Genomic DNA, 25,180 nt, shown 5'->3' with positions numbered 1-25,180 from the left:
TTAGGATTCATCCTGTGGGGACCATGAATATTTGTACAGAATTTCATAGCAATCCAACCAATTGTTGTTGAGATACTTTAGTTCGGACCAAAGTGGTGGACTGTTCAGCCATGCCACACCTAGAGACACATCCATAGCTTAGCTAAACATGTTTGGACAAGTGGACCCAAACCATGCAAAGAAGTACCCCTACCACATCATAACAGAGTCACAGGACCACCGCACTGTACCATTCCACTAGTGCAAACCAAACATGCATTTGTCAAGGATATGGTGAAGGATGACTCAGCTGACCATATGACAATTTTTTCTCCTACCATCTGTGCCTCAATTATAAACCCTCTTTCAAAGTTACTTCTTCTTGGCAAGAGGATCCTTTCCTCTTGCCACTTGATCCAAAATTGAGATCAGTTGGGCCTGTCATGACTGAGTATGATTTGTATCACGCAGTACAACCATATGGAAACATCTTTATTCATTTTTTCCCATTAATTTACTCTGACATTTCCTTTAATTTGTCACCCATCTGTTTTGTTGGTACTATTTTTGGGTGTTGCTGCTTTCATTTAGTCTAGAGTTGCATGCTGTTAACTGTGAGAAAAAAATATTTGTTTATAATGGGATAATGATTGAAAAGGAGGTCAGCGTTCATTTCACTGGGTAAAAAAGAAAAAAGAGAAGTACTTTGGAAAATTATACCATTATAAATAGGCTCAATCAATCTAGGACCATCCAGGGTAGAGGAAAATAGCGAGCTAGCAAACATGGATGTAAACACCACGAGTTTCAAACTTTTTTTAAAAATTGGTTGCACAAATGTTTTATGAAGAAAGCAACATGTTTGTCAGGCCTCAAGGATACTGCTGCACTCAATGTAAACAGAACTTTGTTTTATAGAGGAAAACTCCACTGGCTGCCTTTAACCTGTGACCAAACCTCATTTGAAACCTAATAGAGTAATAGTAGCTGCCACTCCATGACCAAATTGCTTGAATATAAGCCTGAACTTTAGCCAAACATTGTCCCTCACCGAAGTGGTTTCAGTTCCTGAAATCTCTTAGCTTTTCCACGTGAGAAACAAGAGAAATTAGCATTCCCAACTTGTACTGCAATCACTAATGAAATTTGACGATGTAATGTCTATTACACAAAGTTTGAAGAGACTGTCTTTGAGTGGTTCTCTCCTTAAACTTCTGTGTAACTCGTTTGATAAAGGAATGAGAGCTACTCATAACCAAATTCAGATCCCATTAAGATTTAATCAGGCCCCAGGGAACAAGAGAAGATTGAACAAAGGATCCGAGAATTGTGCAGAAACCTTTTAAGTGTCTACTTCAGGCCTCGTACCATTTATTACATCCCTATTAGCTACAGATAATTTGTAACATTCTCAAGCTAACTCTATTGGTGAAGAACAGCCATGTTGCAGGTGCTTTTTAAAATAAAAAATATCAAAATTACTTCCAAAACTTGGAAAATTTCAGTCGCAGTTACAGGTGACCACAGACAAACAGTTTTGCTTTTTTTTTAATGAAACACCAAATGCACATTATTCAATACACACGCCCTCCATTAACACAGTGCAAAACTGAGAAAGCAAGAGAAGGGTAGATGAAAGTGCAGAGAGAAGGAGAGATGAAAGACACAGTCACAGCATAATGGCATTGAGCTTTTGAAAGATACAAAGCAACCTTATCCAATGACATAAATAGGACAGTTTCAAGTTTCAGCTTTTTTGATGCCTTGAGTGTTGCGCCACTTTATTTTTGCTGCAAGCACAAGAGTGTGATTAGCAGCTCAGTGTCACAGCAGTTCATGCTACTCATCACCTCTGTCTTGCACACAACTGGAAGCAGCCTGAGGGCAGATTAGATTTTGTTTTCTGTGTGAATGAATCTGTGTATGTGTGAGTGTATGTGTGTGCATTTTAGTTCTTTAACCTTTAAAGCTATTTCGGCACTCTGTTCCAGTCCTTCACTCAACAAGGCATATGCTGGTTAAACAGGCAGTGTGTCTGGTTGGGCCAAAACTCTTCTGTTATCAAATACTAAAACCGATACACGCTTGGATTTTTCTGAAGCTATTCACAGCAGAATCAATGTGATTTTAGCGATAAACACTTTTTTTTTAAAGGGTCCGTTCATCCAAATCACAAACATTTTCTCTCTTACCTTTCATGTTTTCAGACATGCAAAAAGTTTTGGTTTAAGTTGTCCAGGTTAGAAGTTTCTGTGTTTTAGATTCCTGCAGCCACCCCAATACAAAGTAGGTTAACTGAATTTCATCAGAAAATGTCATATTTGTTCAGCAATTCAAATGGGTCTAGTGTTAACCGAACTAATCAGAGTTTTGTAGGAAAACTGACCAGAAAAATGAGGACATACCTCTAGTGGACACAAATCTCAATACGGCATATTTCTTCACATGACAAATATTAATTGCTCTTGGCAACTACCACCCAAGCTTCTGTGTTGACTGAAAATTGTGTTGACAGTACAAATATGCACCTCCTAAACAGAAAACATGAACATATTAGGCTGCATAATGAGGTTAAAATTAAATGACAATCCAGTCTAATTATCAGGCCACTGATACCGGAAAGACACATTGCTGTCGAATTTTCTAAATGTAATTATTAAATGCTTGGAGTGTTCTTAACAAAATTCATGTCCATGCTATTCGGGTGGTAGCAGAAAAATCTGATAATACCATAACTATATAAATGGTGACATACTAAAAGAGGTAAAAGCGACAATATGTTTTCTGAGTGAATAGACCCTTTAAATTACCATGCTTGTCTTGGGCTTTTCAGACCATTTGGTCTAGCTTTTATAAATCAGACTAACCTGAAATGTTATTTCACACCTAATGGCAATATAACACCAATAATATGTGCAAATCATAACCAGTCAATATACTCATATACAGTATATCTCACATTCCCTGCAAATAACGTGTATGACTGCACACATACAGAACTGCTGCTACTGTCTGGAGCTGCTGTCACAGACTGCCGACATTGATGGTGACATTATCGTGTAAAAACCTGTCAGCGACTCTTTACATCTGTGTGTAACACAGAGCTTGACCTTTTCTGTGAGCAAACACAATCTAAACCATTAGCAAAGCGATCAGAGAGGAAAACAAATCTAAATAAAAACCTCATTACACAATTACATCCTGCTGTGTTATTGTCTTGTGAGGATTTTAGACACTGTGACTAGCAGCTGAATCGCTTATGATATGCATGTAATGGTGCGCTGCTGCAATCCATCCTTCATACTGATAACTGGCTTTCTCGCCCGGGGCTAAATAACACTCCAACTCTTCCCTTGCAGAGTTCACTCCATCGCTGCCCCCTCCGCCTGCCTTCAAAGACCTGAACTCATCTGTACAAACATCAAGCCTGGATCCCATGTGCTTTTTGATGATACAGAGAGAATACTACACGCAGGAAGAAAGAGTGTAGACCGAGCCCATTTATCTTCAAGACAAACAATGGCTTTTGCAAGGGATTAACCTACACTGTCAACTGCAAACTGTGAATCAGGAGCTGTGTGTGTTTTTGCCGCCTGCAGGACAAAAAAAGAAAAAAATTCTCCCTGCTGATACATCAGATAATCTGCAGTTTTCACAGCCAGGTCATATGGGTTGTTTCATCCTCCCTGCCTCCTACTGGAGAGTAGGTTTGTGATGTTTTGCTTCTGTGCTGCCCGGTGTAACAGAAAGCATCTCTGCCCATGGTAATGATGTCTCTCTTGTCAGCTGACAGACCATATATTTTGTCCCCTGAATGCCTCCTCAAAGGTAGCATGTCTATTTCCATAGATTCGATTCTCACAGGTAATGATCCAGCGTTCTCAATCACAGAGTGTCTTCTTGTGGGCATGAAGTCTGCTCTCTGTATGGCATGTTGGAATGTGTTGAGCTGGCAGGAGAACAAGGAGCTGTCACACACACTGGGACTGGACCGACACCAGTCTGAGATGCTGTGGTCAGATCCTGGTCGGCTGTCTGAACTGTCTCCGACCTTCTTCCCCAGTCTCTGGCCTCTTTCCAAGCTCAACAGCCTGGGGACTGTCACCATGGATGTGGACGCTGCCACAGCAGCAGCAGCAATATGGTTGCGCTCAGCAGCAGTCATTTTGGAGTCCATAATCACTGTGTCAGGAGACGCCACTACAGCTGAGCTGGAGAACGAGGAGGAGCCGAAGAGAGCGGCGACTTTCTGGTAGTATCGTGTCCGTATCACTTTGGCTGAGCGGTACAGATCGCCTATGAAACAGTAGCAGATGGGGTTAAGGCTAGAGTTTGTCAGGCCCAGCCACTGGGCAAATGGCCGTGTCTGCAGGAGCCAAGATGGTGGCCTTTGTTCGCAGTCGATCCACAGGTCAGCCAAGTAGAGCGGCAGCCAGGACACTGCAAACAGCAGCACCAGACACACCACCATCTTGGCGATCTTCTGACGGGTCTTGAGGCGTGAGGCGTGCAGAGCTTGGCTACGAGGATCGAGATCAGAGAAGGTGGATTTCTTCCCGCCCCAAAGCCGCCTGCCAGTAAGGAAGCCTATGGTGAGGTTAAAGGTCACTGGCAGACAGTAGAGCATCACAAACAGCAGCACATTGTATCTGTGGAACAAAAGAGAAATAATTAAAAATCTGATAGATTTTTTTTACTTTAAACTATATTTATTACTAAAAGCTGAAATCTGTAATGTCTTCAATTACAAAATCTGTATTATATCCATCTGTATGTGTGATCAAACACAAAGAACGTCCCCAACCACTTTTTTGTGGCTGGGGACATTCTCCATCCTCTGCTTATTAGAAATGCCCAGTGAATCAAGGATATTTTCATTACAACAACAAAAACATACTCCATTTGAAATTGCCAAAATGAATAGATCACAGTCTGAGTTATCAGGAACACAATGGACTAAAGACCATTTAATTTAGTCTTATTCATCATCAAGATGCAAGGATCAATATGACAATACTATAACAAGAAGCACTTTCTTAACACTCCCAGGACAATTAGGTTTGAGGGTGTCTGCAGATAATCAACACTATTTCTAACACTTTTCAGCACACAATTGGAAAATGAATCATTGACAATGAGGACATAATGCCATGAAAGCTAAATAGAGAAAAGTACAGACTGTACACAACAGAGGTCATTTTGAGACACTTGGCAGCTCATGATTGAGAAAAACACAGAAGAGAAAAACAGTGTGATAGAAAATGAACAAATGCTTCTCTCTGAACTTGAGTTTTAAGTACAAAATAGTGTTGAAGTTGTCAGTCTGAGAACCTCGAATGAACTGATCACATATTTTACTGTCACCTCATTTCACCTCCTGTCCTTTTGCTCTCAAACGCATCTCAAAAACACAGACCACAAGCAGCAAACATCAAACCAACATGTCAGTTCTGCACCAACATAAGAGGTAATAACTAGCCACTTTTGTGTTTTTGTAATCCAAAAATCTTTAAAAAAAAAGTCTTCTTATATGCTCAGAAAATGAATTGCAAATATGTCTGACAAAAACTTGAAACTAGCACTTTCAAGAGTTTAATTTTGCTATGCCCTGGCATTGTCAGCCTGTTTTTATGCCTCCACACTGGTGACAGTCATTGCCAGAGGCATTATGCTTTCAGGTCATGCATCCATCCGTCCCATTCTCATTACACGACATCTCAGGGAAACCTTGAGGGAATTTCTTTAAATTTGGCACAAACTTCCACTTGGGGTGGAGGATGAACCTATTAGATTTTGGTGGTCAAAAGTCAAGGTCACTGTGACCTCATGTCTGTCTCATTCTCGTGAACGTGATATCTCAGGACTGTCTGGAGGGAATTTCATTACATCTGGAACAAAACGTTCACTTAGACTCAAGGATGAACTGGTTAGAATTTGTGAGGTCAGTGTGACCTTACAAAACTCGTTTTTGGCCATAACTCAAGAATTCATTCGCCACCTGTCTGATAGGATAAAATGATGAAGTTTTGACATTTTATATCTCAAAGGTCAACTTCACTGTGACATCATAATGTCCTGTAAAAACACTTTTCTGGCCATTATTCAATGCCATAACTCAGGAACAGAAGGGGAGACTGTGACCATATTTCACATTTGGTTGGATACTGAATTGGTGACACTAATCTTGGGTTGTTGAAACTGTGGTGATTGTACAGATCTTCTGTGCTGCCAGGTTGAAGATGTTTGCTAAGCATCCACATTTTAGGATTAGCTTCTTTGCAGCAACATCCATATCTGAAGCTTTGTCTACTGTCATGGCTACAACTTTGTGTTCTATCAGAATCTGCTTTATTGGCCAAACATGTGAACACATACAAGGAAAATACACTTAATACCTTTTATTGAAATCCCTCAAAGTCTTCACAACAAATACAGACATGAATGTAAACTTCAACTTGACTGGTTGGCAGAGGCATACAACCGTGAGGCAGTATTTCTAGTCTTGTGGGGTAAAACAATAAAAGAGACAGTGACTATTTGTCACTGTTTGATGTTTACATGCACAAAATATCACGGTTTTTGCCCCTATTCAAAAAAAGACAATATTACTACTAGGGGTGTGCCCAAATACAAATACATTATTTGGCAAAGCACAAATAGTGAGTTTTATAAGAATATTTGTTTCATACAAATATTTAAAAAGTTATTTGTTAGGGGTGTTCCCCAAAGATAAAGCTGAGCTATTGACACAAGCAAAGTGCTCCCAAGGGACTCTCCATAACCTGTTGTTCCCCTTCTCCTTTCCACAAAGTTAGGTTGTACAAATAGGCAATAAATGAAAAGTGCAAAGCAACAATCGCCTTCGAAGTTCCTCCCTACACATTACACGGTGTGCTGTCTCTGTGTTATGGGTGTATAAATAGGAAGAAGTCTGTCTGCATGAGGCGAAGAGTAAAGTTTTAGCTCAGTAGTCAGCGCAGTCGTCTATGATCTGGGAGACTCCAGTTCAAGACCCCATGTGGGGAACTCCTTTGTAAGGTAGTTTATTCATGAACACTTATTGTAACACTTAATTAAAAGTGTCATAAAAACAAAAACAGGATTTTTAAGCCTCTTTCCATTTTTATTCGAATACAAATACAAATAATTTTACTGCCTCAACAAACACAGATACAAATACTAATACTGGGATCTCTGCACATCCCTAATTACTACTAAGCTATTTACATGGTGTAATGACCCTTGCTGTCATCTTTGTGTTACTGTGTGATTCAGCTGCCTGCTCTACTTTTGCAGGTGATCGTTAGTACAACTGGGACTCCTGAGGGTGTTCCCAGGTCTCTCTCTGACTCACTGCCACTCTCTCCCTGTTTTGGTTCAGTTATGCTGTTTTAGTTTGTCTTTATATTTTGTTTTGCACCCTGCAACACACACACACACACACACACATCCTCCACTCACACACACCGCTGACTCTAATGATTTCCATATTGTGAATATTTTTAATTTGGTCTAATTTGGTTAATTTGTTTTAATAAGCTTATCTTTTGTTAAACATTGACATGGTGTGTTTCCCTGCGGCCATTTGAGCCAGGTCATAACAATGGCTAATAAAAATGAATGTTCCACTAATATTCCTGTTTACATGCAGGGGGTTTTCAGGGTTTCCCTCTGCTCCAGTGGGAACGGGGATCACAAGATCTCTGCAGGCAGTGAAGTAAACCAGTGAGGTGAAAAACATTAGTGAGCTGCTGCCTGATATTTATAAGTGAATTGAATATGACTGATATTATAAATGGATAGTTACAGGCACAGTACTTAGTTGTCTCATGATGTTTACTACACTGCTGAGTGTTTTTGGTGCATCACACCAAGTTATCACAGTCAGTCCATGGCTGCATGTCAGGATAATAATCAATTCCCTCCGTCCCCGTCGTGGAGAAGATGTACTCTGTATAAAGGCCTGCCCTGAACAGCTCTCCACTCTCCTCTCATTCCTCTCCTCTGTCTGCCTTCCTGCTCCAGCATATGTCATTTTGCCTGAGCAGGGGTGCATTACACAACCAGACCGTCATGCATCTCTATCCCGGCCTTGCAAATTGTTGGCTAGTTGGTTTGTTTACAACACACAGAGCTGACCGTAAACAGGCAAGGGGCCGTGTGTTGCAAACTGTGGTTAAAAACTCCAATTGAAACACATGTTCTGAATGCGCTGTATACATGTCCAAAGAATGCTCCTAAAACCCAAATAATATCGTCATATCCCACATGTCTTAATCGGAAAATTCTAAATTCAGAATAAGGCCTAATTTTGGATATCCAAACAGAATATGCTGTTTACATACACCCATACCAAATTCGTAAATATTGTATTCGGAATAATAGTGGAATATTAGAGTACATGTAAACATAGTTAGTGTATTAAATGGAAATCATAAGACTCTCAAGACTGAACAGCTAATCAGAGAGCTTTCTCTCATTGACTTCCTCCTCCAATTCGACATGCTAAATTGGTCATTAAGAGCTGATTAGTGTCAACAGAGGTGGACACCCCAGAAAAACTTTGGACAATAGGTGTTCACAATCAGGGGTGGACTTTACCGTTAGGTCAGTGGACACAGACGTGTTCTACATGTGCCCGCTAGTAAACAGGGTTGCAGCGTGATAACTTTCCAGAGTTGTAAAATCCAGTATGTGAGTATTACAAACCGCTGTGCAGTGTTTCTCTAATCAGCCTTTAACTGCAATAATCTGTTAGTCCAACCTGACTTACTGGATCATATTTCACACATATTTCAACAACACGCCCACACCAACACAGCCCCTTGTATTGTTTTACACAGGACTGTTTTCAGTCTGAGGAGTTCCTGTATGTTCCTGAAAAACAAGAAAAAGTTGGAAAAACGAAAAGCAACGGCTTAATGAGAATAGGAATACAGTACATACATACAGTAGATGAGACAGGCATTCCTGTTCTCTTCACTCCTGCTACTCAGAGAGCCGGTCATGCGCAGTTGATGTGTTTGCTGTGCATTCAGTTTGTGTGGTCACAAATTTGGGCTCCCCCAAAGTCCTGCATTTCAAGTTTTGCTTGTGTTATATAAAGTTTTACTATGTTACATGTTACTTGTATTGTTATTACAGGCATATTGCCTTATAAGCAACATTTGAATGTTAATTTTAACATAATTTTAATTGATATAGCTACTGCTGGGTAATTTAATCTATAGTGATGTGTCATATTTTATCACTTCATATATTTTGTATCAAAAATCTTAATCTGTAAATGTAGTAGAGTATTAATATTAAGTAGCATAAGGAGTATAATATTCAAGTAACCTAAAGTACAAGTAGCCTACCTCACTAGAGTAAATAAATTTAGTTTTTTTCACTGGCTGGTACGTTGACTAGTTCATGTCAGAGACGCAGAAGAAAAACCTAGTAAATGACTGCAGTAATGTAACTTATCAACCTCCTTAATACCATATGGTGAAAAGTAACCAAATACATTTACTCGAGTATTATGCTTACATTTATGAGGTACATGTACTTTAGCCTAATATTTTCAGGGGGAAACACTGTATTTGTCATTCTATTACATTTATCTGACAGCTTGTTATTGGTTACTTTACAGACCAATATTTTACACACAAAATATACAATCAACAGAGAAAATATGATGCATTATGATAGATTAAACTATCCAGCAGTATATATAGCAGCTAAAACAAGCTTCACCTTGACCAGACGTTAAGTAAATGTAAGACCATTGTGCTAATAATACTTCTGCACTTTTACATAGGTACATTTTTGAATGCAGGGCTTTTACCTTTATCAAAGTATTGTTAGTATGGTTTTAATAGTATAAAGATTTAAGTACTTTGTCTACCACCGCCAATACCAACATTCTCAATCAGAGAAAGGGTGAAAATAAAATGCGAAGGAGGCCCCATAACTCAGTTTAAATCCGCTCCTGTTCATGATACTTGACCACGACTCACCAGCACTCAAGGCTGTCAGTGTGTCAGGACCCTCAGACAACATCTCAGCTTATAAGTGGAAAAAAGATCTCAAAGGTAGTTAGAGGGAAGAGGGTCTACACATATTTCCAGTGCCGACAAACTTTCTTGAGCTGAGTCTGAATCCCGTAGCAAAGACTAGGTCATACAACCTGGTATATTCTGTGATCTGTTAGTATACATACCCTTGTTTAAGGCGAGGCTGAGGCCACTCCTCCTGACAGACCAAGATGGCAAAAGACCCAAAGCTGATCTCCCGCCGTCGGTTCATCACTGCAATAGGAGCGCACATGATCGAGGACACAGTCCACACCACCGCAACAGTCGCCAAGATGCGACGGCGGGTAAACATAGAGCGAGCTTTCAGTGGTGATCGAACACTGTAGTAACGGTTCACACTGATCACTGTTAGTGTTAACACACTGGCTGAGACTGAAACAGCCTGCGTGAAGGGGACAGCTCGACACAAGAGGTCACCATACACCCAGGCGGTGTAAATCTGGCTTCCCAGGGTGATGGGCATGCACACACACACCACAGCCAGGTCACACACTGCCAGGTTCAGTAGGAGACTACGTGTGGCACTGACACCTGCTAGCCTCCGGCTGCGCCTGTTAGTGAGGACACGCAGGGACATTAAATTCCCAATGAATCCCAAAATGAAGGACACACAGTACATGATGGTTAGAGCGATGGTGCTCGGCTCATGGAGGGTCCAGAGCAGCATGCTCTCCAGATCTGACAAGTCATTAGATGAAAAGGTGGGCAGGGACAAAGGAAAGGAGGAGGAGGGTTGGTTGACAAAAGTGGATGCTTGTGGAAAGGATGAGGAGGTGGTGGAGAATAAAGGGGAGGGGATGAGGGAGGGGTATGGGACAAGGGAGAACGGCAGCAGTGAGGGCAGAGGTTGACGGAGGGAGTCAGTGGGGGAGCTGAAGGTGGAGGGCAGCATTAGAGAGCTGTGGAAGCTGTATGTACGGTTGAGTCTTTCTTGAGAGCTGTCGTACTGCAGCAGTGGAGAGAAGCTGGGCTGGACTGAGCTCCAGTCTGACGGCTGGTCCTGGGATAGATCCATGCTGCTTCCTGGCGGGAACAGAATCACAGCAGGGGGGACAGGAGAGAAATATGAAAATCTCTCGGATATAAGGCTTACTGCAAAAGCTTCCTTTGGTCCTCATTAAAATCCATTCATAGACGCGGCGAAGAAAAAGCAAAACACGAAAATCAGAATCCAATGCAGCAGCAAATCCTTAACAATCCCCACCAAAGACATCACATCAGGTTCCACGTCCCAAAATCAAAACTGTATGCAGTCTTGTGGTCTGTAGGTCCTCCTGTTCATTGTGGGTAAAAACCTCTGTAGACAAATGTAAATCATGGTTACCCATCTTATGGCACATCCTATGAGTCAGCTGGAGCCATGATGTTGTTTAGCAGTCCTTATGTAACATATATGCACTCGTTCCTCCAGGAAGTGGCTGTCAGAACCTGATAATCCAACACCAGCTGTTAATAGACTTTCTCACCTTCAAGGAAGGTAAATCTGATGCGGACCCCCGTCTGCTGCGCTTTTCCTCCTCACACCTTCAGTCCATCACAATCAGATCTGTTTAGAGAAATGTTGGGAGATATGAGAGGCTGTTTCCACCTGCAGCTGTATTAACAGCAGTGTAGCAAAGGAAACAACAGCAAATAACACATTCAAGGACAGAAAAACACTGAAAAGCTTTTAACATCTCCTCATGGTGTGTTTGGATCACAGCTCCTCCCAGTGAAGTCATAGAAACATTTGTTTCAAGGTTTCTGCTCAGAAAATTATTTTATTCATAAAGATATAGCTGTAGGTGTGGTAAAGAAACATGTTTGCAGTAATATTAATTAATCATTTGTCAAGTAACAGATGACAAAATGTCACTCTGATCATATAATTCTCATTTTACAGGTATATTTTTTCATTTATGAACCAAGAGAGTCAGCTGCAACAGTCCCACTATCATTAAAATCATTGCCATTTTTAAAAAGGGGCATAAATCAAATGTTGGAATATAGAAACTTAAAATTTTACACACTAACCACATCCTGCAAAAGACATGTTTTACTCCTAAGTGAATAAAAGGCACAGATTGTTTGTAAAAGAAAAAAAATAATGAGATAACCCTCAGAGAAAAGAAAATCCCGCTAAATTTCAATTACTGTTTACTGACCGTGTGCGAATCCTCTGTGATGCTGAGCTGAAAAGCTGAAGGCAGCAAGGTGCTGACCAAGATCTGCACCAAAAAAAAAAAAAAAAAAACAGAGTGACAAAGTTGCTCCTGGATCGCTACAGCCGGTTTATACGCTTTATAATCCGTGCTTTGAGACCCAAGCTACAGAGGGATTTTTTTGTTGGGAGAGCTCTTTGTGTCAGCTTCTCTTTGACACTAACGGGCTCCTCAGATGTCTGCGCTCCTGTCGGCTGGAGCACCGAACGAGCCCATCCGCCACTGCAGGACTGAACATGAAGTCAGGGAGAGAGCAGCTGCTGCACACACACACACACACGCACGCACGCGCGCGCACGCACACACACGCACACACACACACATACACGCATACCCCGCCGCGCACTCAACCGCACAGCACCTATGTCATTTCTTAAATACTATAATCAATCAAAAAGTGGTTGTCATTGCACTCTGTGAGGTTCCCCCCTTTTTATCCTACTTAATGTTTCCTTTACAACCTGAATAATGAAGTTCGGTAAAGTTGGAAATATATTCACAGATATGAACTTCCCGGATCAATAACTCGTTGTTAAACGTTGTTAAAACACAAACGACGACTTCCTACCGTAGACAACGAGCTACAAACTAATTTTAACCCATGAGAGCCGTCCTCTGAGCTGGACTAATAACATTGTTCTCTATGTACAGCTGGTTGTGAGACACTGAGAGTGCGCAGGGACCGTCTAAAAAGTGCAACACCGCAAAGAGATACTACAAAAATATTCAATAACGTCACACGTCAATGTTCTCCTGTTGGTTGTACTACAACACTTAATTTGCGGGATGGGGAGGATTTTGCATAATTTTGGTGATTTTGGGGGAAATATTCAATAATTAATGTTGTGGAAAGTGTCTGAAAACACTAAACACACATATGAAATAATACACAAAGCACTGCTGAGTTGAAGGTTACACAATTATTATTGTACAATAAGGAGACAGAACACACAATGATTTGCATCAGTTCGTCTCAGTGAGCAAAAAGCAAACCCTATTCTATTATAGTTGTTGTTAGTTATTACAGCCAATGGCAAACAGCCACAAGATACATTTACATGCACATGTATGTAAACTAGGAGCCACATCACCTAAAGACACAAATCAAGGTAGAGCCTCAAGCCATATGTGGCCTTCAACCCCTCAACGTGACTTGTTTACTGCAAGACACAGAGATTTACCTTCTTAGGGATGAAACAAGATAGAGAAGGCCAGTGGGCCTCTCAACAATAACAAAAGAACATGTCTGTCGAAAGGCAAACACAGAGTTACAGAGAAAATGTAATGATCTCACTTCATATTTGTATATTAAAATGATAAGCCAATCCTTTGTCTTTCATTAATTTTACACTTCATTCTTATACAGTAAAGTACTATCAAATTCAATTCAGTCTCCTGTTGGTTATATACTGCAACACTTAGTTTGGGAAAACAACCTTTTGCATAATTTGGGGGAACAACTTCACACATCATTGTCTCCTGTTGGTTATACTACACCACTTAATTTGGAAAATGTCTTTATTTTTAATGGTCTTAATGTTTTTAAGATAAAGTGTAATGGCACCAAATTTACATCAAACACCAGGAGACCTCTGATGGTTATACAAAACCACCAAGTTTTTAAAGAATTTTCGCTTAATTTTGATTAATTTTAACCACAATCTCTTTAGCATTGAAACCATGTAAGAAGGTGTTGTATTTGCCTTCCACAAACCACGACATTGCTTTAGGGTACTTTCATGAATTGACATACAGACTCATCTTATATTTACTAAACTGCTTCTTCTGAGAAGGATGAAAGATTGGTTCAGGGGAGCCTCCCATTGGTCAGTAGTTAAAAAGTGGGGTTCACACTGAACAGTTTATTGGTACATCACAATCACAAAATAAAAATATTTTTTAGGAATTTATTTATGAAGCATTCATGTGATGTATTCATTGGGGATATACTCCATTATAAGACCGTACAATGACTTTTTTGTTGGAGCAGCATCCTTGATCTGGAATAGCAAAACATTCTCCCTAGCAGCAAAAGTCAATAAATTAAATAACCTTTTATGTTTGATATCCTTTTCTTACTTGTGAAGACAAGGTCCTTTATACATGTGCATTGGCATTATTGGTTGTTAAAGTAGTATCTTTAGTGATGAAGTGTATGATTTGTAAATATCTAAAGAATTCACATTTCTGTAAGCCATATTGCTGCTGTAGCTGCTAAGAGGATAGTAAAGTCTGACCATCAAATAGATCTCCTGGCTTTGTCAGCCCCTGGCTGCACCATTCTTTAAAGTACCAGTCTTGACAGCCTGGCAGAAAGTCTGGACCATCCAGAATAGGAGTAAGAGGGGATGTTAACTGAGCACGGTCCTCTATAGTACAGATGGACCTCCAGGCTTTGACTGCACTATAGGGTTAGTAGGTTAGTACAGAGGTCCTTGACAGACTTAAAGTTATTCACAAACAACAAATTCCACAAGGGGCATTTGGACTGAGAGGATTCAGTGTTGAGCCAAATCGAGGCTGAGTCATATTTGAGCCAATCCGCTATCACCTGGAGGTATGCTGCTAGCTGATATTCTCATATTTAGTACATCTAATCCCCAACCAGAGCCAGCCATTTGGAATTTTGCCATCTTCAGTCAGGGCTTTGTTTTGCTCCAGATAAAGGAACTCAGCCAGCCTTCAAGCACCTTGTTAATCTTGTTTAGTAACAAAATAGGGATCATTTGTTGTGGGTAGACTGGTCTGGGCAGGGTGTTCATTTTAATGAGAGTGATCCTAACTAGCCAAGAAAGAGGTAGGGGGACCAGCGATCAAAATCTGCCTTTATGGCATCCAGAAGGGAGGGAAATTGGTCCTAAACATCTGACCATATGCACTCCCAAGTAAACAAAACCAGAGGGAGATGGAAAGGAAAGGGCTCTGACATGCTCGGGACAGACATTAGAGACCCCAGCGGCATGGCCTCAGACTTTGCTAAATTGCTCTTGTACCCTGAAAAAGTGCAGAATGTTGAAATGGCTTGGGTCAGGCAGGGAATAGAGGTTTGTGGTTGTGATAAAAAATATCAATACATCATCCGCGTAAAGGGTAATTTTATGCTCCCTCTCTCCAACAAGAATACCAGTTATTAGAGCATTCTGCCTTATTGCTTCGCCAGTGACTTGATAGCAACATCAAAGCGCAACAGGCAAAGAGGGTCACTCCTTTTACTCCCAAAGTAAAGGGGAAAGTTGCTAGATCTCAGCCCATTGGCCAGAACTGCTGCCGTTGGAGTATTGTACAGAACCCTGACCTAATTGACAAAGCCAGGCCAAATTGCTCCTGTGTAAAAAACAAATAAGACCACTTGACCCAGTCGAATGCCTTCTCAGCATTGAAAGAAAGCACAAGAGCAGGGTCCTTGTAGCCCTGGGATAACTGAATGATATTAAGGAACCTTCTCATATTATCACAGGAGTTCCAACCCTCAATAAAACCGACCTGGTCCTCCTTAATAATGCAAGGTAGCGCTTTTAGCACTTTATAATATGCATGGCCAGTATTTTGGAAAGCAATTTTTGGTCAGAGTTAAGTAGGGCTATTTGCCCATAGGGTGTGCAAATTTCGGGGCACTTTCCTTTTTTAAGGATAAGAGAGGTATTGACATCCCTGAGAAACTGAGGTAGCATCCCTATTTCAAATGAATGCTTAAAAATAGCCAGCAAATATTGTAAAACTCCTCATAAAACTCACATGTAAATCCATCTGGCCCTGGGGCCTTCCCCAATGGCATGGATTTGAAAGCAAGCAATGCTTCTTCTCTTGTGATTGGGGCATTTAACTGTAGTTCTTGAGCTTCTGTAGCTTTTAGGGGTCTCAGGTCTGAGAAAAATAAGTACATAAGGGCTAAGGCATTGTGCTTGATATTTAGTGTTTCTCCAAATTGGCTAATCTAGATTGAAGGAGCTTATGCTGTTCATTTTTTCAACAACTCTTAGATACTGCAAAAGACATAACCAAGCCCTCTCTTTGAAAAGAGATGATTGAAGTCTCCAGCGCCTTGATAATGCCCCGCCCTCAGAAAGATAAGGGGGCGTGGTCAAATAAGATGATGCTACCTATGGTACATAAAAGAACCAAAAACATCTTTGATGAATGACGAATGAAAATATAATCAATTCCAGTATAACTTTTATGAGGAGCAGAAAAAAAAGTAAACTAAGTGGGATGAAGCTCCCTCCATACATCTCCATAAATCTGAATACATCTGAATACCCAATGTCATGACATACAGAAGTAAGCACCCTGACTTGCCTTGAAGGAGGAGAGACGCCTGGTGGAAGTTTATCAAGAGAGGGATTGAGATGGCAGTTGAAATCTCCTCTCACAAAGGAATTCATAGAAGTCAGTGTAAAATGTGATGCTGACAATGTGGGGCTTTGCTCCATCTCTCTTTGTCCAAACCTCCTGAGATTAAGTGATGTCTTTTGGTAGCATGGGTTTAAGGAGTAACTGCTCAGAGAAGTTATGAGACGTGATGTGTTCTCTGTATCTCCCCTGTAGGGAGCCATACATTTTCCTGACAAAAGTCCCTGTCCTCAGTCACCTCTGCTTTTTCAGAATTGACTGTTTAACAATTCCAAACCATCTCTCCACATGGCAGTTTGTGTCCTTTGTTTTACTTGGGCCAAAGGTATCATCTTCTTTGTCAGATGTATACCTTTTCAAATTCCCCAACAGAAAAGGGAAAAATGCCTAGGTAGTTCTCAAAAAGGACATCAACAATGCCTAGGCAGAAGTATTGATTTTCCTCATCATGCGGGGTCTCAACATCCTTTTTTTCAAGCTCTCCCTGTATCCCGTCCAAGACCTTCTTGAATTCATATGTAAAGTGAGATCTGCCAACAATTGTGTGGGCATTTATTCTTTGTTCATCATCTTCCTCCTGAGCTAAGGGGCTGTCTTCTGATTTTTCTGTCTCTTCCATGCCAGGAATTTTGCTTTCTTTTATTATGTTCTGCATGGCCTTCAAATTAATCAAGCCAGTATTGGTGCTGAGTTTGCCAATTAACATAGTGCACAGTAAGCGGAAGATTTTGAGTGCTGGTCATTGAGGTAGTGTTTTGCAACCTGGCAAATGCAAATGTTGCAAAATCCTTCAAACCTTTGTCTTCTGTTTTTCTTCCAATTGACTGAGTGTCAGCTTTGAGCTTGTGGGCAGAGCATGTGTGTAACACTGTAAACATTCTGATATCCTTCCATGTCTTCAGTTTTGAACAAATAACAAAAACCCTGTCCAAGTAGCTGACAAGCTACCCAGTTGAATAACAGAAGAACACTTTGGAGTAATGTCCAGCAGGAGCGTGTGGTCCATTAAGGGTGCTGGGGCGCCGATCCTCCTGCAATTCCAATTGTGAAATACATATTTTAACGCAAAATCATTTTTGTTATTGTTGTGTTGTGTGTGTATAAAATGCAGTTGTTACTCCACATAAATCATACATTGTTTTACAATAGTTTTAAAGAGTGTATTGGGCCCCAGTTGTTGAATAGTGTTGGTTCAAAATGAATATGCAAATCAGAACATGTTCCATGTCTGGATGTATTCCTTAAATTGATACCATCAGACCAGACATTTTCTGCAAAGCTGCACTCTTAATCATTCAACCTGTGTTTTTCATCAGATAATATGCAATTGCATGTGAAATAAGTTTGATTAAAATGACAAAAATTATTGGTTTTGGCTAGACCAGATTGAACGAAATGTTCAATATAATCTGATGGCTGAAAAAGATGTCAACTGATTTCTTTGACTAAGATAAGACTAAAATGTCCAGATTTTAGTCAACTAAAACTTGACTAAAAAAAAACAGGATGAAGTTGACTAAATATGATTAAAAAAAAATGAACGAGGACATTTGACACAGGACTAAGACTAAGACTAAATTTAAAAAAAGCTGACAAAATTAATTAATCCTCTGTTATTCTATCCTCTGCCTCATTCGTCTCTGTGTCCTCATCTGATACTGGTTTGATAGTGTGAACTGTGCTCAGAGGCAGGTCCTCTGTCCCACTGTCTTGAGTACATGCCTCTCTAATATGTCTCTCTCTTCCTCAGTCTTTTGTGTCTTTGTTTTGCATACTGATGGCTCCTTAGTCTCCCAGATAGCATACAGAAGTGGGCCACTTCAGGCAATGATGTGGCACTGCTGGCCTTCTTCTGGCCAAAATGGATGTGAGCCTGAAATGGCCCACATGTAAAATAGCGAATATGGCCCAAATATCCCAAATCAAATGTTGGCCCTTTTTGATAAAGATGCGGTGCTCTTGCTGGATGTGGGCCAGTTCTGGTTATCTGATTTGTTCTTGGTTGACATACCTCATTGCTATGGTTTGCTTGTGGCCCAGATCTGGGAAACAGGTGCAGACCACCCAAGTGCCATCATTCCAAGCAATTATGTGGGCCAGATGAAAGTGTCCGGTATGGGCCAGATCTGGGCCACAGCAATTTTGCCATCTGGGCTCACAGTCTGAATTTTTTTTTCTCCATTACCTGAGATTCATTCATCTCCAATGATTTTTCCCATTGTTTACAGATCAAATCCATAATTCCATCTTGATTTCTGGTCCATATGACCCACAGCCAATGACGGTTTTTCTTATGACCTTGACCAAATAGGGTTATAGAGAGTTCAGACCAGATTTCTCAGGAATAACCTCTGTCTCTGTTTGTAAGCATCAATTCCATAATTCTTTCCTCTGAGCTACGTTTCCTTTTTTAACTCTTCCCATTGTCTTCAAATCGCCTCTCACTTAGGGAAAGGGGGGCAGGCAAAGCCAGAACCTTTTGTGAAGATAAAGTGAGTTTGTGTAGTAAACCCTTTTGGCCCAATACGAAAAGCTACATTTGGCACTTTAAACAACAGTACTTAAACATATCAACACATAACTAAGAACTAAAAAAAAACAAGTAAAAATCACATTTTCCGGTTTTACATATATCAATATCTGTATATGGTTAATGATGTGTCTTTGTCTTTGTACGCTATTTATTACTAATATACATGTAGAAAAAAATAATACATTTGTTTGGAGCTTAAATTCAGTAACATTTCAGTTAGTCAAATATGCACAAGATCTACTTCAAATTAAATTCTGAATCTGAACAGGTATACAAGGCATAGTACAGGTATACTATGTCAATAACTACAATGAAAAGACAATAAAAACAAAAGACATATAACACTTACATATAACCATGGAACAGGACTGGAAGCAATTTTTCGAGGGAATCCAAATGCATTAAGTCTTGAAACATTGCTTTCCCCATCATAGTGGTTTTGCAGTACAGACTGAAATATAATCACTGCAAGTAGAGCTTAATTGAAAGTTGCTCCTGATTGGCTGCTGACTTAGTCACCCTATGCATCCTTTATTTGATTAGTTTAAAGGCAGTGACCATGAAGCAGCTATGAGATGATCTATCAGCAACCATGTGAAAATTCAATAAAATTCAAAGCCTTTTTTACAAACTAAGTATTGTAGTATAACCAGCAGGAGACCGGTGATATGTCAAGTGATTTTGGAGACAGTACACAGTGTAAGAGTGGAATTATTGAATATTTTTGCCGTATCGCTTTTTGGTGTTGCACTTTGTAGACAATCCCTGCACACTCGTCTCACAGCCGGCTGTACAGAGAGACCAATGTTATAGATACACTGTGTGTTTTGCATATCATCTCAGGTAGGCCCTTATAGAAATCATTGTATATTGTGAGACTGTCCTCCCAAGAAAAATGTGTCATTCTGTGTCATTCTGGAGTGCATGGTCAAACAATGCATTTGGCGTTTAATTTGGAGGACTTGTTGGATGTTGCATGACATCCAAAATCTGGCAATAATCCTGGAATGCAAAACACACACATGTGCAATAAAATGTTCTCATAAAATCACACAAACATTCAACATAGTGTATGTGATTATTTCAGATGTTATTGTAATTGTGTAACCTGTTACAGAGAGGCATCAATTCAGGCCAGTGAGACCAGGTCTACTTTTTAACAGCTTTTGATAATACAGCAAATGTGTTTAAATTAATCAAACAGAATTAAACAATAGGACAGGACACTGTATTGACCGCATCACACCTTCTGTTATTAAGTTCCTCTTTATCTGGTTAACGTTGATAACCAGTGAGCTCAGAGATCTGCAGAGTGCAGCAGCACCAGATGCATAAACCTTGGAATAAAAATTTACCTGCTGCTAAATGTGACACTGGATCATATAGAGGAGGATATATTGTCATCTAATTAACTTGGAAGGTTAAATTAAAATGTCGTGGATGTGGATCACTGGGCCTCTCTCGTTTCAGCCCAGTATCAGTAAATTAATAATTCCCTGTCATATAATGTTTTGATCAAACCGGATGTGTTCCAATTTAAGCATACCCTGCTGTCATTCTCTCCACGGTGGACTAATTTATTTTGTCTCAGGTCGACAGGTTGTGTCTCTTGTCCTTTTATAAACAGTGAACTCATGGCTGATGGCGAAATAAGCAGTTCTCACATTTTTAATGTGGGCTAAATCAAACAGCACATTTTCTTTGACATGCCTGAGCAACTTTAAATGCAACATACTGGTGTGTTTGACCTCGCCTGCTGCACATTCAAAATTTAACGTGTTATGAAATATCAGATTTTTTTTTTAAATACCAAATATGAACCTCCTAACATAGCCTGTATTTTATGCAAGATAGTTTTCATTTCCACTTCTCACAATATAAAGGAGAACAAAATAAAGAAATGAACCAGTTTTTATTCAAAGAGTCTAGCTCCAAAATTAGATATTAACCTTTAAAAAGAAAAAGATACCCCCTCTGCAATATTGACATGAAAGTTAGTGTTGAAGTTATGAGTCACCTCCAGATATTTATTATTTAGCTCCATTTTAAAGACTGAATCTTTTATGTGTTTTTTTTTCTTTTGTATTCCCTGGTGGATTTCAGATCAAAACAGATATGGCCATATAGCATTTTATAATTATACTTTTTACAGCTAATAAGAGTCAACACTTAGCACTTTTTGGAGGCTTACAAACCCATAAGATAAGTCTTCTAAAAATAATACTTTTTAAATTCACTTTGATGACAATTTTGTCTGATATTAACACAAAAACACTGTAATCAGTTAATGATGTACAGAATTAGAATAGTGAAGTAAATGTAACAATATTGAGGGTTTAAACTGTTTCCATGCTGCTCTGTGCACTTAAACATTTCCCAGGTTTGGCAGCTTTTCCATTTAAATGAGCTGCTGACATTTTTTACTATACAAGAAGAAAGCAAGAGTGTCTTTTATTAAAGGGAACCTATTATGGTCATTTTCGGCTCTATATTTTTATTCTGAGACTCCACTAGAGTAGCTTTGCATAATTCAAAGTTAAAAAAAAAAAAAAATACGATTTTCATGCGAAAATCAAATGCCTGTCCTATTGATTGGCTCTAGTGCCGTGTTGGAATATATATAGAGAGAGTCCAGGTTCATACTGTTTGGAGTAAAGCAGCAGTCCTCCTGATAAATCCTGAGCTCCGTTATGTTGAGCAGTGCAGAAAAACTAAAAACTGTAGTTATCAACTTGACAGGACAGAAAAACTATCCGGTAATGTTTAGCTTCTGAAATATTTTTTTTAGACAGACAAGCGAAAAACAATTGATTTTGGTTTAATTTCTATTCTAATTGTCAATTTGAAGAGGGAAACCGGTTAGGGGAACGGGAAAAACAGGAAAAAAACTGGAGGTGGATTACGTTTTTTAATTCACATGAAAAAAAAAATAATTTGTTTATCCTGTTATCAAACAAGTTGAACACAGCTTTGGCCCAGGAGGCAGCAATGCAATTCCCTGCCTAGTCTGCCGGAAAATAGAGGAGGTCAGTTGAGTAGGTGGTCCTTCAATGTGGTCGAGGACGCATTGCGTCACTGCTAAAAGAATGTGGCCACACGCGGCCCAGACCACCTCCAAATGTGGTCTGAGTGATCAGATCTAAACGCGTCCTCAATGCGTCTTGGGGTCTTGCGTGTTTGTCTCCTGTACTTGGAGCTGTCCCCCTCTCGATGAGCCCACTCTGTTCTGATTGACCAGCCATATCAGAGTCCTGTTAAGTTACCACCGATGCAAACCCAACATTTCCTGTTTTACTGCTTCATATTAAAGCTTTTAAATGACTAAATAATGGGAGACTTTTATTGTGAAGAATTTACAGGAAATTAAACGTGTTCCGCAACAAATTAGCAGAGCTTCGTTAGTGGTGCTAAAAACCAACCGACACAACAATATAGAAACATATGGAGACATTTGGAGCTCTTTGTTCTGCAGATCAGTTAGAAATAATTCAAGGAGGAATAGTACAAACAGAAACAGCCAGAGTGATTATGTTGTTTAATGAAGAGCTACAGACAACCAGCAAACCTCCAACAGGTAAGCCACTTATTTTACTTTGGAAAAACACTCACAGCGTGCCAGCTCGACTTAAGTCTCGGCTCGACATGACTAACCCCAAAACAATGGAAAAACATTCAGCTCGGGCTGAAAGTAGAAAAAAATGTTGGAAACTGAGCGTTCAGAGCAGTCTGAAGCCGGAGCTTTTTGCTAACAGGGATAACTTCTACATATGTTTACCTCATTATTTGACACTTTGGCCACGTTTAATATGAACATCCAACATTATAACATTATATATATGACTGAAAATAAGGAAATGCATAATAGGTCCCCTTTAAAAGGATGAAAACATTACTGCTAACTTGAATGCACATTGCTGACTAATGTAAACTTTGGAGGAAAAGTGTATGCCAGGGTTAAATACACACACAATATATATATTGGAATGCTGCAGAGTAAATGCCATTCGGATCCTTTATGGCTTATAGCTGCTCTGGTGATGCATCTTAGCGGTACCTTGTTTAGAAACTCTGTCTCTGTGTTTCAGCCTGAAAAGGGCAATGAAGACAAAAGGGCAGCCACCTCCTCATGCACACCTGTGAGTTCAGTTTTAGTTTGTCACAACGCACACCTTCACACATCAGGATGATTCTGAATCAAATCACAACATGTATGAAGTAAAATGAGCATGTTTTTATTCCAACTTTAATATATAAAATCATTCCAATTTTATTAAAGCTTTTTTCTTAAAGGATAAGGCTAGTGATTTTCCATGTTTTTCTTGTTAACATGTCAACAAATCTCATGTGCAGAGCCAAACCAACAATGAACTCATCCTACTTACAAGTAGTCTGATATATCGTATTCCTGTGTGCTGTAGAGCTCCGTTGTAGTCCAAAAATTAAAAACACATCAATGAGCCACAGGTTCCTTCACCCTGAAGAGTTTGGGCATGTTAGGTTGTTTAGAAACGGCTCCAAAGAGTAATAACAACGATCAACGGTCTCAGGAGAGTAGTTCTGTGTAAGGCAGATGCAACTGAGCATGCTTGGGAACGCAATACCATTCACAGAGCCTCACCACCTTGTTTTGCTACATATCGCAACCTCTTGATTTCATACTAAATTTATGTACAATGTAGTTCAAACTCAGGATGTTGTGATATGTAGCACAACAAGCTAGCTGCTGTAAACAGAATTCCCTTCCCACGCGTGCAGTAGTGTTTGTTGTACACAGAACTTCTCTCTGAAGACTGAAAATGCACTGTTTGAAGCTTTACAATATAAATTTTCTATATTATCAGTGCATATCCAAAATTCTGAATCATATTGCAAAACCAGTCAGTCTGCATTTTAAAACATCTGCCTCTATTAAGAATTTATAACAAATTTCTGCCATCGTGTACCAGCAGCAGTGTGTTTCTATGATCCTCTCGCTCTTCTTATCACTTTGATCATAAAGGTGACACTACTCATTAGAGTAAATAGGCTACAATATAGTACAGATCTTAGCTTCGCTACATTGGCTTCCTGTAAAATCTAGAATATAATTTAAAATCCTTCTCCTAACTTACAAAGTCCTTAATGGTCAGGCACCATCATATCTTGAAGAGCTCATAGTACCGTATTATCCCACTAGAACACTGCGCTCCCAGAATGCAGGCTTACTGGTGGTCCCTACAGTCTTTAAAAGTAGAATGGGAGGCAGAGCCTTCAGCTATCAGGCTCCTCTTCTATGGAGCCATCTTCCGGATTTGGTCCGGGGTACAGACACCCTCTCTATGTTTAAGAGTAGGCTTAAAACTTTCCTTTCTGATAAAGCTTATAGTTAGGGCCGACCAGGCTCACCTTGGATCAGCCCTTAGTTATGCTGCTATAGGCCTAGACTGCTGGGGGACTTCCCATGATGCACTGAGCTCCTCTCTCCTCCTCCTCCTCCTCTCCATCTGTATGCATTCATGTAAAATCAATACATGTCTCTAACTTTGCTTCTTCCCCGGAGTTTTTTGTACTTTCTCATCTCGCAGGAAACCCTGGGTTGCAGGCCGAGCCTTCGCGGTCCTTTGCAGTCCTGTTGGCATCCTTCCCTGGCTATTGCTACTGCTGTTGCTGCTGCTATTGTTATTGATTGTTGTTATTCTATGCCCCCCCCCCCTCCTCTCCCTCTCCCTCTTTCTTTCTCTCTCTCAACCTAACCAGTCAAAGCAGATGGCCGCCCACCAAGAGCCAAGTTCTGCTTGAGGTTTCTATCCATTAAAGGGGAGTTTTTCCTTACCGCTGTCACCAAGTGCTGCTCATGGGGGAATTGTTGGGTCTCTGTAAATTAAAGAGTACGGCCTTGACCTGCTCTATGTGAAAAGTGCCCTGAGATGACTTTTGTTGTGATTTGGTGCTATATAAATACAAAGTGATTGATTGATTGATCTGAATATTTATAGTCTATAGTTTAGAGAATATTATAGATCTAAGCTGACAGAAGGGCAGGACTGAGAGAAAAAGGC

The 25,180-nt window shown here is 40.0% G+C and overlaps 1 protein-coding gene across 2 annotated transcripts; it reads right to left on the bottom strand.

The window, feature by feature from the left end:
• Window positions 1-1,514: 1,514 nt before the first annotated feature.
• LOC137180055 (uncharacterized) lies at window positions 1,515-12,917 on the bottom strand. Of its 2 annotated transcripts, none has more exons than XM_067585238.1 (4): window positions 12,828-12,917; window positions 12,203-12,265; window positions 10,184-11,604; window positions 1,515-4,628 (listed from the first exon to the last, which is right to left on the bottom strand). In XM_067585238.1, exons 3-4 carry the CDS (start codon window positions 11,071-11,073, stop codon window positions 3,632-3,634), a joined length of 1,887 nt encoding a protein of 628 aa, XP_067441339.1. In that variant the 5' UTR covers window positions 11,074-11,604; window positions 12,203-12,265; window positions 12,828-12,917; the 3' UTR covers window positions 1,515-3,631. The 2 variants fall into 2 exon arrangements, with proteins under 2 accessions (XP_067441339.1, XP_067441340.1); XM_067585239.1 differs by lacking the exon at window positions 12,828-12,917 and having other exon boundaries at window positions 10,184-11,081; window positions 11,525-11,604; window positions 12,203-12,816.
• Window positions 12,918-25,180: the final 12,263 nt, after the last annotated feature.

This window comes from Thunnus thynnus, chromosome 3 (assembly GCF_963924715.1).
Source record: "Thunnus thynnus chromosome 3, fThuThy2.1, whole genome shotgun sequence".
NCBI lineage: Eukaryota > Metazoa > Chordata > Actinopteri > Scombriformes > Scombridae > Thunnus > Thunnus thynnus.
This window is presented reverse-complemented; position numbering and strand designations above follow the sequence as displayed.